Genomic DNA, 16,949 nt, shown 5'->3' with positions numbered 1-16,949 from the left:
CGCATCCACCACCTTAGCAATAGACCGTTGAAACCCATCGACCAACGAATCCAAGCGACCAACACACGTACTTGAACGTCAGATTCCATCGCGAGGGAATTCTCTTCGCCGAGCTGTGCCATCACATTCCCTAGCAGGATCATCAACCCGTCGACTTGTTCCTTTGGTCGGTGGAAGTTCTCAAGGCTGAATGCGCAGATGGCGACCACTTCTATTCCGTTTTTATAGAAGTTTCTTAGTCCCTGGAGAATCATGTGTAGATTTAATTAGCTTTTTGGGTGCTTATGTTACTAATGTTTGTATGTGGTATGCACTTACCCTCCTCAGTGCAGCAATACCAGCCAAATGTCCTTCCTCAATACTGATCCCGTGCTCTTTTGCATCGGTTTCCGTCCATTATTATTGCCACATGGCGTGGGGAGGGACCGGTGCATATGCTTCCCATGAGGAGGTCTTTGGACCATTGGAGGATATCGGGGAAGGGCATGTTTTTGGATAAAAGGCGTGAGAGCGTAGTTATGGTCAAAAGCTATCGACGAAGATGCAACGTAATTTAATGTCGGGTTAGTCTGCGGACTATTATCTACCGGTGAGGACTTGCTTTTTTTTGTAGCTTCACTTTTCATTGTGCTGTTCTGTACATTGGCGGTCACTGCCTTATCCCCTGCTTTAGGACATGCATGGATATGCAACCTTTTGGTTCTCTAGACACATAAAGGGGAGAAGCTATCAAAGTCGCTAGAAAATAGTGTCGTGCCGTACAGTATGACGGTTATGAAATGGTGTAACTGTCGATTAAGCATGTCTACCTCTGTCTCTTATTGGCTTGTGACTGAATGCTCTGGATATATGATCATATACTTAATACCCTTGTATCGTAGCAGAAACAGCGGTTGAGAAAACTGGCTCTTGACTTGGCTCTATAATTGATCAAGATTTCAAGGCCTATAGTCTACAAATGATTGAGAGAAGCGAAAATGAGAATAAGCGAAGTAAGAAATTCATACAGCCATCTAGTAATGCTTCTACACCAACATAATTCAACTCGATGCATCGACCTCCATTCATGCTCCTAGTTATATCTCATTCTGCATAGCAAACATCTCCGCTGATATCAATAACATAGGCATTCTATCAACTGAACAAGTCCACTGCACTGTTCTTCACAATGTTAGGTCCCAGTGCTGCAGCCAATTCAGCGACCATGCCCTTGATAGACATAGGCGAAGTGATGGTTGATTTTTCCCAGTCGACGAGATCCTGATTAAAATTAGTAAATAATTCCCTCGGTGAAGAGAGGGGCATACATACCTCCATGTGGACATAGTGCTGCTTAACAACCAACAACCATTTACCCAAATCCATAGCTTCAACTTCCGGCGCGGTCATAACACCAGGCATATGAACATCAAAGAGCGTCATCTGCTCTTCATCCTCAAACGGCTCAGCCGCAGGCGCCGGGATCCCAGCTCGATCCCTCGACATGGAAACATAAGAACGAGAATTGAGCTTCTCAGTTAACTCGCCATCAAGCGGATCCCAGGTATTACTTTCAGGGTCTGCGTAACAAAAAAAAGGGGTCAGGTACTGTGCTGGATCTCATAGGTGGCACAGCAAACTCAACCGGTTCACATCGGCATACGGGGTAGAACATACCGAGGATATACTGGGGACGGAAGTTGGCCTTGTAACGCATCTTCTGACAGGAATGAATGTAGTACCCTTTAACCAGATAATTAGAAACGTAGCCCACGGACAGGGATGGCTTCACGACTATGACCTACCCATGTAGTAGTAGCGATAATCGTTCTCGAGTGAGAAGGCAATTTCGCGCATTGCGCTCAGCTTACCGAATTCCCATTGCTCGTACGCTGGGTCGTAGCTGTGGTATGGACTGTCAGCTTATCATATCTCACATAAGAGACTCCGTTGATTTGCTCAGCTTACAAGACGTAGACAGAGCTGACGCCACTTGGTACCAAGTCTAGGACTGCGACTGCGACTAGCTCGCCATCGAGGCGATAGCACTGGTGCCAAGAGCCGATCTTCTTATCAGAGCTGTTGCGTGAGGTAGGCGATCGCTGGAGACCCGAGCAGAGGAAACGCTGAAAGTCCTTCGGCTTCCAGTGCGATACATCCTCTTTATGGATGGCCGTCTGGTACTTGCGGAACAGCTCAAACTTAGCCTGAGACACAGAGTCACCTTCGACGTTGACTTCAAAGCGATGGGCGGGTTCCAGTGGTCGCTTGGTAGCAGGATCAATAGGCCGCTTGACGTTGCCGTACTCCGACTCGTGGACCGCAGTCACCACATCGAAGTTGCATTTGCGGTGCTTTTTCTCCCTGGTATCGTCAGCAGTGATTCAAGGCCAATGGAGCATGAATGTGCGTACTCGCGAGTGCGCGGGCAGAGCCGGGCCGCCTTGCGCATATACTCCGGGCCCAGGATGAATTTGTTCCATCGGTTGATTGCCTTGCGCTGATCGCGGCGGGGCCGATATTCGGAAGCCTCCAGCCTCAGCGTGTAATGGGGACAACATGATCGCTGCAGGTTCTGTTTGTAGTAGAGAGACCCCGATCTATCCATGTCAGTATGGGTTACAGGCCATTTGTCTGTCTCAAGGGGCATACCTTCTCCAGCCGCCATTGATCAATTCCTCATAGTGGTGCGGGCGTACGGACGTGGAACTGGTGTAGTACGATGCACCTGTTACGTGTCAACCATGAAAGAAAAAGAAGCCAGGCAAACGTACTTCCATTGTCGGACTTGCAGTAACCACACGAGTTTCTTTGATAACCTGCATGACATTAGTATGATATACGGTCGGTCCCCAGGGCCAGTGGAAACGCCACGGGGTAACGGAGCTCTATCTCAGTGGTTCCCTGCAACAAAGTGGGACTGACCTAGTGGGCGGAATAGCGACAGCTCTCGCGCGCGTTCGGCGTCAACTGGTTGCATGTCGGACTTTGGCCCCTTTGTGGTGGCGATGTGTAGAGAGAGTGAGAGAGAGATGAGAGGGGAGTTGGTGGGGTGTAAATACGCCGGTTCTATACAATGGCGGTAAGGCTACATTTATTTCTGCTGCAGGTATGTTTCTGGCTTCTACGGAGTGCTGTACGCTGTACATGGAATGCCTCTTGTCTGATCGGCAGATCTATACTCCTGGTCATCTCCGGGTTCGGTACCAAGCCGGAGTTAGGGTCTTTACCCACAACACGAAGCACAATCCAGGGTGCTTTAGCCGCTCAATCGGCTGGCCAACGTCCGACCTGAGACCCGGTCCCAACTTGAGAGTTTGGAACAGAATTGGAGGAAAGAGAAAGTTGACGCATTTGGGATAGAGTCACATGACCATATATTCAGTATACACAGAATGCAAGAATAGAATAGAATAAATTAAAATAGACTAGAAAGAGAGTAGACTGAGAATGCACGCCAAACGGAGAGAACAGAATAAGCATAACCAGTAGTGACTAGTAGTAGAGAGCGTAATGTAAGGCCATGTCATTGTACCCGGCCTGCGCCGCCGGTGCCCCTCTTCCCTTTTCCATTCTCCAATGCTCTGATATTTCCTGAACCATGTCTAGTACTTCTTTTCATTGTCCCCCGTCGGGAATGATTGGGAAGACCTAATTCTCTTCTCCATCCCAATATCCGAAGGGGAAAAAAATTTCCCTTCCCGACCGCCCCCCTCCTAACTCTCTCACTCTCCAGAGGGAGCTCGAGAGGTTCAGGACCAATTCCATTCTGAAATCGCTTAGGAGTCCTTTCGCTCTTTTGACTCATTTTGACTTTTTTTTTTACGTTTTTGACCACCACGACTGCTCTTCCGTGGCCATACTCAATTGAGTCACAGCACATTCAACACAATGGCACAAATACGCTCGATGGAAGCCCGCGTTGGGCGGATCAACCAACGTGAGTATTCAGCTGGTGGCTCTTGCGGGCACGTGGGGCGAGATCGACCTGTCCCTTACGTCTCTCTGACTCTAACGGTGTGATAGGCTACGGATCGAAAGGCGAGCGACTGGTAGCCGGCGTTGTCCCTATTTCCGCCGACAAGACCAAAGTCCTCATGATCCAATCCGCAGGACCCGGGGGCTGGGTGCTCCCCAAGGGTGGATGGGAGCTGGATGAAAAAACCGCCGAGCAGGCTGCGTGCCGCGAAGCCTGGGAGGAGGCCGGTGTAGTGTGCGTCGTGAGCCGCGATTTGGGTCTCATCCCAGACATGAGGCCCTCCGGCCTCCTCACGGCGCAAGCGCCGAAAGCCTCATATCAATTCTTTGAAGTCACCGTGGAGCGCGAAGAAGCCGAGTGGCCCGAGATGCACAAGCGCAAACGGCAATGGGTCTCATACTCAACGGCGGCCACGGCCCTCGCAAATCGACCCGAGTTATTGGAGGCGTTGAATCGCAGCTCCTTGAAGCGGTAGTCCCGCATGCACATACAGTTCTCTCTTCTCTCCGACTCCCCTACAACCTCCTATCTTTCGCATCTGAGAACTGCCTCCAAATTTGATGACTCGACATGAACTCCAAAATTACGGTGGCTTCGTCGCTTCTGCTATTGGCTTTGTCTCCTTTAGTCTACTTCTGCATCTTTGATGGGCTGCCGCTACCCGTCTGTTTCATTCGCGACTTGATATCTGCTTTTTGCTTTCGCCTTGATAGACACCAACAGGAGGGCTCAACAGCCAGTGGCTCCTTGCTGTCTACTTTGACATTGCTTACCTCGTGGCCAAGAATGAGTCGAGATCGCATTGCGCTTAATTCTAGGCACAAATGTTGATGTTGAACGCAGCATCTACAAACGTTACCAAATGTGAAGCATTTCTTCCGACCAGGAAAGCAGCAAGGAAGCAGAAGAGATAATATCCCAAAGCAACGTTAGAACAACGTCAGTAGTATATAGTCAAGTACTAGGAATAGCGTACTAGTAGTTGTACCCCATGTCAGGCACTTGACTGCGTGTCCCGATTAGGAAAAGCGCAAAAAGCTGCCTCCGAGGAGCAAATCCGCGATCTCGTCCACTCCGGTTCCAACCTCGCGACCGGCTTCCCTACCACAGCTCATTTGAACACTATCCCATTCTCGATCCATTTCAATTACCTCTCCTCTCCTTAGCTCCATCTACTTGAACCCCGCGCCAAGACCCCAGCTCGACAAACGGTGGCAGCGACCCGCGCTGCCGCATACACACGATGGACTACGAGATGGACCTAGAGCCCACAGGGCCCCAAGTAACCGTCCGCGAGGTAGACAAATGCATCACAAAAATCCCAGAACAACGACCTAACAACTCCAGGCTGAACCTCTTCGCGTGGACTTCAGACTCAGCTCCGTGGACCTTGCATTCGCCAACTCCCTCCGCCGCACAATCCTCGCCGAAGTGCCCACACTGGCCCTGGACCTGATCGAAATCGAAAGCAACACCTCCGTCCTCCCAGACGAAATGCTCGCGCACCGCCTGGGCATGATCCCCCTCAACTCCAACAACTGCGATGACCTGGATTACACACGAGACTGCGACTGCGAGGACCACTGTGTGCGCTGCAGCGTGACACTCTCCCTGCACGCCCGCTGCGGCAGCGGCATCATGTCCGTGTACGCGCGTGACTTGGTCGTCGTAGGCGAACGTGTCAACGAAACGATTGGTAACCCCGTCGTGAACGACCCCGAGCAAAAGGGACCTTTGATTTGCAAGTTGCGGAAGGGTCAGGAGATTAAGATGACTTGCCTCGCTAAGAAGGGAACCGCTAAGGAACATGCTAAGTGGGCGCCTACTGCTGCTGTAGGCTTTGAATATGACCCCAACAACAACCTCCGGCACGTGGATTACTGGTATGAGCAGGATGCCGCGAAGGAATGGTATGTATTTTGTTTCTTTCTGGAGGTATCTGAATTATCCACTCACAATCTCAGGCCTGTCTCTGAAAACGCCGCATGGGAACCTGCGAATGGTCCCGACCAGCCATTCGACTACGACGCCGAACCCCACACCTTCTACGTCGATGTCGAGAGCATTGGAATGCTCGAGCCAGACATGATCATCCAACAGGGCCTCATCGAGCTGCAGCGCAAGCTAGCAACCACCGTCTCCGTCCTCTCCGGCGAAGGCGAGGACGGCCACGCCGGAGGCATGGAAGATGCCGATATGATGGGCGCCAACGACCCTGATGCTTACGAGCCCCCCGAAGGCATTGACGGTAACATGACTTCCTACGGAAATGGAGCTGCTAGTGCCTGGGGCGCGAGCGCACAGACACCATACGGTGCCACGCCTTACGGGCAGAGCAGCTATGGGTTCTGAGTGTTAGTCTAGAAAAAAAGAGAAAGCCGAAGCATGCGAGGAGTTATTATTACTGGCGATTTGGGGGCGTACTGGTGTTTTTTCATTCCCTGTCATTTTATGATCTATGATCTTGGCAATAGCTGGGTTCTTTAGTATGGGATTGCTCTGTTCATAATCTACAAAAGCCATTTCTGGTTGGTCCAGTTAGCGCAAAATAGTGAATATTATTAGGTGCTATATGCTAAGATATTTAGGATAACCATGGCAAGTAATTCTCCGCATCTATACCTATAGGGTCAATATCACCTTCGAAGGTATTCGGTCGAAAGCGTTCTAATAGACTATATCAAATCAAGTACCACCTTTCACGCGGCCAAACCCAGCTAACTCAAATAGTTTAGACTTACAACCCTAAGTGCCTACGCTATACACGCTCGACTTGGTAGAACTACCCATACGACATGTTCTCATCACATGAGTGATGACGGAAGAAACCCCCAAAGCGACCCATGATATCAAGGTCCGGCATTCGGGTATTCGTACTCGGAAACATTGAATAATCATCAGCGATGGATGACGGATATTCTAATCATACTTCACCAACCCTCGGATTAGCATTCAAGGATTCTATTTCTCCGATATCTATAGCAGGCTATCCCTTTTCAGTTTTCCGGAGCAAAGTCAGACCATAGTCAAGATGGAACCCAAAACAATGAAAGCAATCGGAGTCGCCGAGTATGGTTCGGTCGATAATTTCGAGTCTCGGGATGTTGCACGACCGGGTTATCCTGCAGGAATGGATGTTCTTGTGCAGTGAGTATTCTAATTCAATGGTCATTACAATTGAATTGACCTAGTATAGAGTCAAGGCCTGTTCAGTGAACCCCATCGACACGAAAGTCCGCAAAGGGACCTACGATGACGCTCCAGGTAATAATGTTCCTCCCTCTCTGGAAGATCTGCATACTGACCCAAAAGAGATTACTACAAGTTTGCGCCAAAGGGCTTCCACATCATCGGTTTCGATGGCGCCGGAACCGTTTTGGAAGTCGGGCCTCAATGCACGAGTTTCAAGCCTGGCGATGATGTCTTCTACGTGAGCTCTACTACTCGCCAAGGCAGTACTGCAGAGTACCTCCTAGTCGATGAGCGTCATTGTGCTCCGAAGCCGAAATCACTTGATTTCGTCGAAGCTGCTAGTATGGGTCTGACCTTCGGTACGGCTTACCAGTCTCTTGTTGACAGGTTGGAGATTAAACAGAATGAAAACGTTGGTATTTTGATTGTGAGTTTCATTACCCTACTAGCCAATGGTGAATTCCTTTTTCTGCCTTTGTGGCATTTCGAACTCGAACACTCATTCAAGTGTCTGTACTAGATCAATGGCGGAGGTGGAGTTGGAAGCGCTGCCGTTCAAATCGCCAGGAAAGTTCTCCGACTTCCCATTGTGATTGCTACTGCATCACGGCCTGAGACTATAGAGTCATGTAGGAAAATGGGTGCTACCCATGTTATCAATCACAGGGAGGATCTTGAGGCCCAGATCAGGGCGTTGAACGTGGATGTCCCAATCAGGTATGACTTGCCCTCTCTCACTGCCGTACTGTTTGTCTTCCAAAAATGGGCATACTAATCATTACAGATATGTCTACGTGGTCGCAAGGACAGAGCAATATATCCACGCCTTAGGCAAAATCTGTGCACCCTTTGGTAAAGTATGCTCGATTGTGCAAGCCAAATTCGATCTTTACGGAACTGATTTCATGTCAAAGTCGTTGACTTTCTCGTGGGATTGGCTTGGTTCGTCAGCTTATCATCGGACGAATTTGGAGAATTATCATCGAATCTTCGGGACCTTGGCTCGTCTTGTCGATGAGAGAAAGTTGGTGCCAAATCTTAACAGACGTCTTAAGTTGACTCTTGCTGGACTGAAAGAAGCTCATCGGCTCATTGAGTCTGGCACCACTGTGGGTAAACTTGCTTTGGGGGTGGATGAACCGGGTGAAGGTGCTCCATTCGCGTGAAATTTGTTTGACTGTGTTGAATCAGGCTTTGCAGTTGACGACGATATGTAATTGTCTGCATGGAATCTTGCTGAACGTTGTCGGTAAATAGATTCTAGGGCTAATTGAGCCCAAATAGTATCTCAAGAAATGCCACTTGATTGCTTGCGTATGTTTACTGCTTTACTTAACAGGCCTCTCCAGTAGACTTCTGGGCTTGTAAAGGAAAAGGTGGTTCATTGTATGACGATTGTTCGATTCTCATATACTACAATCATTCTTTGATTTGAATTGAAAGGAATCTACGGGAGGGGTACATCGATGACGATATATTCACCTTGGTTATATTCGTGAAGCAGATTCTCAATCCACTGAAAGCTAGATCACTGGATAAACATACACGTAAATCAATCAAAATGAAGGAAGCAAAACCGATCGCCACTTCGGCATACTCAAAGGCTTAAGTCGGCTGATTACTATTCGAGCAACCGACCTCGGCTAGAGCGACGTAATCAAAAACTCAAGGAGCTTCATTGAATTTTGGATTACTTGCTTGTCCATTTTCATACCGAGGCTCGTAAAAGAAAACAAAAGGTAATGTCAAAATATCGTCTTTGTCATTGATCATCTCCATTTTCGACTTGCACCTGGAAAACTTCATCTATCTAAACATATTACTATCACGTTACAGTAATGGTCCTCCCTCGTGAAAACATCGAGTTCAGAACTTGCGATGGCACTGTTCTCCGAGGCTGGTTCTATCCTCAAGTTGAGAAATCGGCATGTGTGATTATGACACACGGTGTACGTACTCCATGAGAAATTGGACTTTCCCAGGAAAGTGGCTAATAGTGAACAGCTGGGTGGTGTCCGCCACTTTTGGCTTCCAGATTTCGCAGATCGATTCCAGCAAGCTGGATACAATGTCTTCCTCTATGATAACCGGAACTGGGGCGACAGTGATGGACTACCCCGACAAGAATCAAACCCGACCCTTCAACAAGCCGACTACTACGACGCGTTCAATTTCGCAACATCATTCGCCAGTGTAGATGATACTCGCATAGTGTACTGGGGCACAAGTTTCTCCGGTGGAAATGTTCTATATGCGGCTGCTGTGGACAAACGTATCAAAGCCGCCATAGTGCAGTGCCCTGCAGTTTCTGGAGAGACGCGATCATTGGCCTTCAAAGACCGCATTCCGGCCATTTTGAAAGAGCGTGCTCGTATCTCGGCAGGATCAGAACCACAAAGAATTCCGCTTATTGCGCAAACCTTGGAAGCAGCGCAATCGGGGACCACTACTGCCATGTTTCCTGGTACTCATGCTTACGAGCGGGTTCGCGGTTCGTACGATTGTGGTGGCCGTTGGGAAAATTCTGTTACGGTTCAGACACAGCTCAATATGCTTGCTTTTGAAGGACAGGGGATGGTGCATCGTATTTCGCCGACTCCGTTGCTGATGGTTGTTCCTGGAAATGATATCCTTGTTACCACGGCATCTCAGATGGCTACTTACGAAAAGGCTAGAGAGCCAAAGCAGCTTTTGTTTATTGACGGTGCTGGTCATTTTGATATCTATACCGGAGATTGGTTCGAACAGAATATCAAAGGACAGATTGAGTTCTTAGGGAGATGGGTTGGCTCTTCTTGAGACACGACAGGTGCAACAGACTTGGATTAGTTTCTTGAAGGTTCTCTACGAAGGAGCATTAGACAAAATTCTACAGAAAATTTGACATTTCCTTATCGCGTATGATACTATTTCGCTCCAAGAAACATGGAAGCTACCTGAACCATCGTTTCTGAATATCTTTGTTTGGACATATTGGGTGGCCTGGAATCAATTGGATCCTCACTTCTCTCATTTTGAAATTATCTATGAATAAGCTAAGATAAAGATTGTCATATAGAATAAGTGCAGTCGCTGGTTACTTGGTCAACATTGAGACTACACGTAGAATCATTTTTTCACGAGTGTTGCACCTCCCCATAGCGACCCAACATTCAATCGAGTGGGATGCAATTCCAACATTCGGGTGTACAATTCTTCGGCACTGGATGTATGTCCATCCAGTCGCGCAAAATCATCCAAATAGTCCTTGGTTTCTTGAACAGCAATAGGCGAGAATCCCTTAGATGGATCGCTATGACCGCCAACGACAATTTTCGGGTTCAGAGCCGCAATCTGATCGAGCGCAGCCACCCATCGCGATCTCGCCTCTTGGGATTTTGATTCTCCAAGGTACGGATGGGTATTGTCGTAGACTGCGTCTCCGGCAACAACCAGACCAATGGTAGGCACCCAGAGGGCCGTTGTATCATCTGTATCCGTATGGCCCATTCTAACCACTTCTAACCGCTCACTTTCCAGAAAAAAGTGGTCTTGCTCGAGAGGAGTAGCCATCACAAGCTTTTCCGGGATCTGCCCAGGGAAGAGATTTCTCCAAAAAGAGTCCATGCCTTCGGGAGATATGGCTTCTGTCATTCGAGAGACAGTCTCCGGCGTAGCTATGACCTTTGCTTCGGGAAATTTCTCGAGGAGGGCTCCGTTGCCATAGAAATGATCGGCGTGGGCGTGGGAGACATAGATTGCAGTGAGGTTTTTCCCAGTTGCCACAACCCAGTCTACCAAATCTTTGACTGCAGTTATGGTCAACTGGGTATCGACCAGTATCGCATCCTTTTGGCCGAATATCAAGGTCGAGGTGGTTGGCACCCACTTGAGGTGATCATGGCCGGCTGGTGTGGACCGATTCACGCCGGAACGTTTGCTCGTGAATACCTTGTAGTCAAGACCCATGATGTAGATAAGTACAATCAAATCAAATGAAGAGATGAAGAAAAAATAGACACATTTAAATTGCAAATCGGCTTCTGGGTCTGTTTATATATACAACATGACTCCATCGAACTACAACCCAAACATGGGCGGAATAGTGGCGACATATTACTGATCATTGAAGACCTCGGGAAGCCGAGATGACCCACGACAGATTAGAGCTTCCTGCATTGTCGGAACGTTGAAAGCTCGGCTTTAGCAAAATCGATTACGAAGTATAAGACTTGCGCCTCGGCGATATCGTCAACAAACCGCGGCACAGGTTTTAGGTTCCTAGATTTGGTGCCAGCCATCCAAGGTAACGAACTATAAGAATCTTGGAAATATAGAGAAAAACCAGTACGAAGACAAGAGACCTCTTTCTCGTCCCATTCTCTGTCTTCTTTCTTCCATTTTTTTATGCGTCAATCATGCCTGAATTGGTAAGCCGTGTTTCCGCCGCCTCTGTCCGGAATGCGTCTTGGCCAGAGACACCGGCTCAACAGTTCTTCAAAAAGTACGTTGACACAGTTGATTCCTATGGCTTCAACCATGGGTCTGGTCTACGATTCTATTCCAAAGATGTCATTTTCCACAACCAGAACAACGCCCAGTACAATGGTGGGGACGAGATGTGGGCATGGATGAAACGCCTTTTCGGACAATTTGAAAGACTGCGACACGACTTCCACGGTCTCTGGGAAATTAACAATGAAGATGGTACAACCACTATAATTTCCCAGAATACCCGCAATATCTGGCTGCCTGGAAATAGCACCGAAGAGCCTACTGTCAGTATTCCACTCAGTTGGATCTCTCGTATCGGTCCTGCGGACCTCGGCGATGCTGTGGATGGATTGCATTTCAAGGAGGTCTGGCTTTACTGGGATACGGCTTTACTTGCACAATATCTCCCAAAGGAGGCTGTTGTTTTCCAAACGCAAAATGTTTTACACCGGCAGTAAACCTTGGCTAGTGAGTAGATGCAGTCAATCTTGGTATAACAGCATCACGACTGGTCAGCTAACGATTTGCGAAGTTATAGGAAACCAGCTCCGTGAATAATGTGTACAGCCGCACCTGTTAAAGTCCATGGTGAGACTTTGAATGTATATTCTGGTATTAGGCGGGTGGTGGCCTTGGCCTAGCCCAAGCTATCATGTTCCCATGTATATTCTAGACGAATCATTAACACATTCACATGACGCGAAAGCCTCCATTTGACTAAGAGAAAAAAGAAGAAAAAAAAAAATCAAGGATCTCATTGGCCCAAGCTTGAACAACAAAAACCAATAGGAGCAGTCTTGAATGGTGCGACCGAGTATTCCACAGGAATGTTTATTTCATCAACCAGAGACCCTCGTTTTGGTCAGAAACTCCTAGCACAGAACATTGCGGTGTAGTATGATCATAGTCCACTCAGACCATGTACATGTCTTCTTTTGGGCAGTGCATCTCATTACCTGTGACTTCTATAGAATAATCACGGGGTAAACTTTGCGGACTATATGATGGTATGTGATCATATCGGAGAAACACAAGCATCCGATGAATAGCAGACTACAAAATGCAAACTATAGTAGCTGGGGAGCTCCTGGTCTCTTCTCCTACCGATGATTCCACGGAATTTTCATCAAAAAAGCTTCCTGAACAACCCTCTCAATCCAATCAACATGTCTCTTTGGCAAATCTACCACCCGATCGGCACCTATGCAAATCCAGCATCCAAAGTAGCCTTTGCGGAAGACATTACCAAAATGTACACCAACGTCAGTCTGCCTGCATTCTACGTTGTCGTCCAATTCATTCCACTCCCCACGGAGGACTTCCTAGTTGGAGGAAAACAAGTCACCGGCAAGCCTTTTATTCGCGTCGTCATAACCCAAATCGCTATTCGGCTTCCCGATGACGATGCAAGCTACAATCGTAATACGGCATCCATCGACAAGATTTTGGGCCCTCATGTTGCCGACAAGGGTTATGATTGGGAATATCATGTCGATGAAACAGAGAGGAGGCTGTGGAAGATCAATGGGATGACACCCCCTCCATGGAAGAGTGTGAAGAGGAAAAGCTATGGACAGAGGAGAACCGGGCAGTTCCTTACGATGGTGCCTACTGACTCGGGCTTCCAGATTGATGTATCCAGACAGTGTAACAACAGACTTGGCATTGGTCGGCTGCTCCTTTGAGAACATTTGGGCACTACCCTTTTTTCATTGTCGATGCCATATCTTGTAAAATGTTGCAGACACACTCCTGGGATTACATTCATAAAGTTCATTCCATTCGGCAAATCTAACATTCTTACTACTCAACGTACCACGTACATATTAGAATTAGCATCGGTCATGCCAAGATCGGTGTAGGCTGAGATGAGTACATTTGGTTCGTTTATCCATGTTGTCCGCCATATCTTAGGTTGCTACGGTTTCCATCTGCGCCATCTCCGCCAGCGATATGCACTCCCGGGTCATCTGCTGTAATGCTGAAGCCAAGAGAGGATTGTTTTCAAGAGCTTTTATGTCCAGCAATTGCTTGCTGAGATCGAAAAATGTATGGATAATATCGTCGATACCAGTCTCGAACTTGTCCACCCGTTTTTCTAAGTTGTGGAGCGTGTCCTTTCTTCGAAAGCGATGCGCTCTCTGTGCGGTGCGAAGCTGCTCGCGACGTTTCCACGTGGTGTTAGCTACTGAGCTCTGATTGAGACCTTTTAAACTCACTGTAGCTTGCTGGTGCTTATCTTTCAGTTGAGGGTGGCCCTTTTTACGGGATTCCTGGTTTCGCTTCAGGCTATCGCTTCGATCTGCCATTATTGGGTGGAATCAAAGATCCCAGGTTACTGAGGATTCTGTTGGATATTTCGTAAAGGGGAGAAATTGCACACATATTCAGTGGCTTCATGAAGTAACTGATAAGCATGACCTCGGGGAAAGGACGGCTTGTTGAAATAATCTCCATTCGCCTCCAGAGCAAGTATAGTAGAGGTTGACTAATCCGTAATAAGCGCACCCGCGGGGTTAAACGAAAATGTCTAGTTTATCCAAACTCGTATTCAGGCGCCCTCAAACCAGAATTGCTCCTTTTAGAATGGCGAAACAACCCAATGTTCTATTATTCGGTGCTGGCAGTATAGGCGCGGTCTACTTACACCAGCTCCGCCAGGCTGGTTGCACTATCACTGCCGTGTGTCGTTCGAATTACTCTGCCGTTAAAGACGATGGATTCAGATTGCAGAGTAAACGGTTCGGCGATGTAAGATATAAGCCAGACAGCCTTATCCGCTCTACAGCGGAATGCCCTCCTGACTGCTTTTATGACTATATCCTGGTGGCCACCAAGTCACTTCCAGGAAGCAAGCTCTCTGCTATGGATATGATCCGACCTGCCGTCGGCAACCACACAGAAACAGCGATTGTGTTGTGCCAGAATGGAATCGGCATTGAGGATGAGGCTGCCAAAGCATTTCCGCACAATCCGATCCTAAGCGGAGTCATTTACCTTCCTGCTACACAGACAAGTCAAGGAATCATCCACCATCCGGAGATGCTCGATCTTCTAGAATTAGGCACCTTCCCTGCGAATGCACCAGCATCTCATAAGACAGCTGCTGTCAGGTTCGCCGACCTGATGGTGAAAGGAGGTGGAGATGTTAAAGTTTATGATGATATTCAGGTGGCCCGTTGGTCGAAATTGATTCTGAATGCATCTTGGAATCCCATTTGTGCTCTGACATTATGTACGGACGGCGACTTTCTACTCTCTTCGTCACCCTTTGCTCACGATCTTGTTTGGGGGTTGATGATGGAGATTGTGGCGCTGGCTCGCACGATTGGGATACCGGGGGTGGATGAGAAAACTGCCGAGGAGAAGCTTATGATAGCTCAGAGAAGAGCTAGCAGTGGGACTGGTCGAGAGATGAGTATGCTGCAAGACATACGGCAGGGAAGGCTCTTTGAGGTAGAAGCTATCATCGGAAATGCCGTTCGTCTGGGCCAGAAATGGGGGGTTGAGATGCCGCGGTTGCAAACAGTTTATGCATTGGCAAAGGGAAGATATGAAGGACTTTTAAAGGAGACCCAAATTTAGTTTTGCATAGTAGCATACAGGCATGTAATGTCACCTTGGGAGTCAAGGTGCTTGTTGAATGAGATACATCTACTACTCAAATATACGACCACGGCTTCATAAGCCTCGCTCCCACTTTAGCGTCATCCTCACGATCACTATTACACCGCTCTAAAATCCCCTTCACAGACTCCTGAGCCAAGCGCACAATCTCCTTTTCCTTTTCTCGCCCTCCAACGGCCAACCTCCCATCTTGCACCAAAATCTCCCCATTAACAACCGTCATGTCAACATCACGTCCAGTACACCCATGAACAACCGTTATAACAGAATTGACCGCATGACTGAAGATCTCATCGCTCCAAGGCGCCGCACCAAGTCCACCCCGGCCATACGGATCCATAACCACAAAATCACCCTTCTTACCCACCTCGAGGCTCCCAATCTGATCTTCCAACCCTAGCGCCTTCGCTCCATTAACAGTAGCCATTTCCAACGCCACTTCGGCAGGAATGAGACTCGCATCATGATTAACACCCTTATGAACGATACCCGCCAAGTGCATCTCCTGAAACATATCATAGTGATTGGTGCACGGCGCACCATCCGTCCCGAGAGAGACGTTCACAGGCAAAGGATTGGATAGCATGGCTGGAATGGAAGCAACACCAGACGCTAGCTTCAGATTTGAAGTAGGGTTATGCGCCACGGATGTTTGTGTCTCTGCTAGTATGGGGATGTCTACGTCGTTATCAAGATTCACCATATGAGCCAGGACTAGACGATGTGATAAGGTGCTTTGGTCGGTTGGAGATTCGCTGGGTTGGGGAACAAGCTTGGCATCGCGGATGAACTCCATTGCACTGCAGTTGTATGTATCGCGGTAGATTATGCGATCTTTGGGTGCCTCTGCGCAGTGCATTGTGGCTGAGATGCCGTTATGGGAACATGTTTCGCCCAGTTCACGGTAGTGGGAGATTGATGTGCCTCGCGGTGTCCCTGCTGCGGCCCAGACGTGTATTCTGCCGTCGTGGCTATTATGGTGTTTCTTGTGCGAGCTTAGGAGCTCGGGTATTGACATGGCGAGGAGATCTCTGTCTCGTGGGTCGGTAATGGAGAGTTGACGGTTTGTTTCTGTGAATTTGACTAGTTTGCCCTGTTTCATTCAGAATAAATGTTAGTAATAGAAATTATCTCGCATGAGACATGGTCTGAACATACAAGACAACCTCTGATACCCATCATACCCGCCGCAGCACACACTTGGTCAAACCCAGCTCGGTAGGTCAACATTGGATCAAGGAAACAGGTTGTGCCGGTTTTTAGCATCTCAGCCATGGTCAAGCGTGCTGCATTAAACCCGTCTTTGCCTTCGAACACAGCTTCGAGGGGCCATATCGCATCGCAGAGCCAGTTGTGTAGCGGTAGATCCTCGGCTAACCCGCGAAGCACGGATTGAACGAGATGAGCATGCGTATTGATCAACCCTGGGATTATGATTTTGCCTCGACAATCGATCTCACTAGTATGAGGTGGCAAAGCTTTGGGGTATGGGCACTTCCCAACGGCGGTGATGTTGTCGCCTTCGACTAGGATATATCCATCGCGAATGATCTCTCGCTTTTGGTTGACTGTGATGATTGTCGCTCCATGGAATAGTTTGCATGCGGGGAGCACTGTGACCGTCATGATGTCTCGCGCAAAGAAAAATAATCAAGATTGCTGTTTTCCGGGGGATTGTATTTATTCCCCAAGTTTCCCT

At 48.3% G+C, this 16,949-nt stretch overlaps 11 protein-coding genes across 11 annotated transcripts; 7 read left to right on the top strand and 4 right to left on the bottom strand.

Moving 5' to 3' along the window:
* Positions 1–1,134: 1,134 nt before the first annotated feature.
* Positions 1,135–2,959, bottom strand: N7508_001588 (arginyltransferase; the record flags this gene model as incomplete). The annotated part of the gene is made up of 9 exons (XM_058459654.1): positions 1,135–1,260; positions 1,312–1,559; positions 1,657–1,722; positions 1,785–1,882; positions 1,948–2,343; positions 2,394–2,579; positions 2,632–2,707; positions 2,754–2,798; positions 2,905–2,959. 9 exons carry the CDS (start codon positions 2,957–2,959, stop codon positions 1,135–1,137), a joined length of 1,296 nt encoding a protein of 431 aa, XP_058323186.1.
* A 911-nt stretch (positions 2,960–3,870) lies between these two features.
* N7508_001587 (NUDIX hydrolase) lies at positions 3,871–4,433 on the top strand (the record flags this gene model as incomplete). Its single annotated transcript, XM_058459653.1, has 2 exons — positions 3,871–3,919; positions 4,006–4,433. The coding sequence occupies 2 exons, from the start codon at positions 3,871–3,873 to the stop codon at positions 4,431–4,433; spliced, it is 477 nt and encodes a 158-aa protein (XP_058323185.1).
* Positions 4,434–5,201: 768 nt separating this feature from the next.
* Positions 5,202–6,310, top strand: N7508_001586 (DNA-directed RNA polymerase II core subunit RPB3; the record flags this gene model as incomplete). Its single annotated transcript, XM_058459652.1, has 3 exons — positions 5,202–5,255; positions 5,306–5,868; positions 5,923–6,310. 3 exons carry the CDS (start codon positions 5,202–5,204, stop codon positions 6,308–6,310), a joined length of 1,005 nt encoding a protein of 334 aa, XP_058323184.1.
* A 679-nt stretch (positions 6,311–6,989) lies between these two features.
* Positions 6,990–8,316, top strand: N7508_001585 (zinc-binding alcohol dehydrogenase family protein; the record flags this gene model as incomplete). Its single annotated transcript, XM_058459651.1, has 5 exons — positions 6,990–7,105; positions 7,155–7,222; positions 7,273–7,577; positions 7,671–7,867; positions 7,935–8,316. The coding sequence occupies 5 exons, from the start codon at positions 6,990–6,992 to the stop codon at positions 8,314–8,316; spliced, it is 1,068 nt and encodes a 355-aa protein (XP_058323183.1).
* Positions 8,317–8,988: 672 nt separating this feature from the next.
* N7508_001584 (alpha/beta hydrolase) lies at positions 8,989–9,949 on the top strand (the record flags this gene model as incomplete). The annotated part of the gene is made up of 2 exons (XM_058459650.1): positions 8,989–9,099; positions 9,155–9,949. The coding sequence occupies 2 exons, from the start codon at positions 8,989–8,991 to the stop codon at positions 9,947–9,949; spliced, it is 906 nt and encodes a 301-aa protein (XP_058323182.1).
* A 309-nt stretch (positions 9,950–10,258) lies between these two features.
* Positions 10,259–11,098, bottom strand: N7508_001583 (MBL fold metallo-hydrolase; the record flags this gene model as incomplete). Its single annotated transcript, XM_058459649.1, has 1 exon — positions 10,259–11,098. The coding sequence occupies one exon, from the start codon at positions 11,096–11,098 to the stop codon at positions 10,259–10,261; it is 840 nt and encodes a 279-aa protein (XP_058323181.1).
* Positions 11,099–11,547: 449 nt separating this feature from the next.
* N7508_001582 (uncharacterized protein) lies at positions 11,548–12,081 on the top strand (the record flags this gene model as incomplete). The annotated part of the gene is made up of 1 exon (XM_058459648.1): positions 11,548–12,081. The coding sequence occupies one exon, from the start codon at positions 11,548–11,550 to the stop codon at positions 12,079–12,081; it is 534 nt and encodes a 177-aa protein (XP_058323180.1).
* A 708-nt stretch (positions 12,082–12,789) lies between these two features.
* Positions 12,790–13,308, top strand: N7508_001581 (tautomerase family protein; the record flags this gene model as incomplete). Its single annotated transcript, XM_058459647.1, has 1 exon — positions 12,790–13,308. One exon carries the CDS (start codon positions 12,790–12,792, stop codon positions 13,306–13,308), a length of 519 nt encoding a protein of 172 aa, XP_058323179.1.
* A 225-nt stretch (positions 13,309–13,533) lies between these two features.
* Positions 13,534–13,932, bottom strand: N7508_001580 (bZIP transcription factor; the record flags this gene model as incomplete). Its single annotated transcript, XM_058459646.1, has 1 exon — positions 13,534–13,932. The coding sequence occupies one exon, from the start codon at positions 13,930–13,932 to the stop codon at positions 13,534–13,536; it is 399 nt and encodes a 132-aa protein (XP_058323178.1).
* Positions 13,933–14,209: 277 nt separating this feature from the next.
* On the top strand, positions 14,210–15,208 carry N7508_001579 (ketopantoate reductase family protein; the record flags this gene model as incomplete). The annotated part of the gene is made up of 1 exon (XM_058459645.1): positions 14,210–15,208. The coding sequence occupies one exon, from the start codon at positions 14,210–14,212 to the stop codon at positions 15,206–15,208; it is 999 nt and encodes a 332-aa protein (XP_058323177.1).
* Positions 15,209–15,284: 76 nt separating this feature from the next.
* N7508_001578 (amidohydrolase) lies at positions 15,285–16,876 on the bottom strand (the record flags this gene model as incomplete). Its single annotated transcript, XM_058459644.1, has 2 exons — positions 15,285–16,343; positions 16,409–16,876. 2 exons carry the CDS (start codon positions 16,874–16,876, stop codon positions 15,285–15,287), a joined length of 1,527 nt encoding a protein of 508 aa, XP_058323176.1.
* Between the last annotated feature and the right edge of the window lie 73 nt (positions 16,877–16,949).

The sequence above is a fragment of the Penicillium antarcticum genome (genome assembly GCF_028974205.1).
Source record: "Penicillium antarcticum strain IBT 31339 chromosome Unknown utg000002l_segment0_segment0, whole genome shotgun sequence".
NCBI classification, from domain to species: Eukaryota; Fungi; Ascomycota; class Eurotiomycetes; order Eurotiales; family Aspergillaceae; genus Penicillium; species Penicillium antarcticum.
Note: the sequence above shows the minus strand (reverse complement) of the source record. Positions and strands in the feature narration are given on the sequence as shown.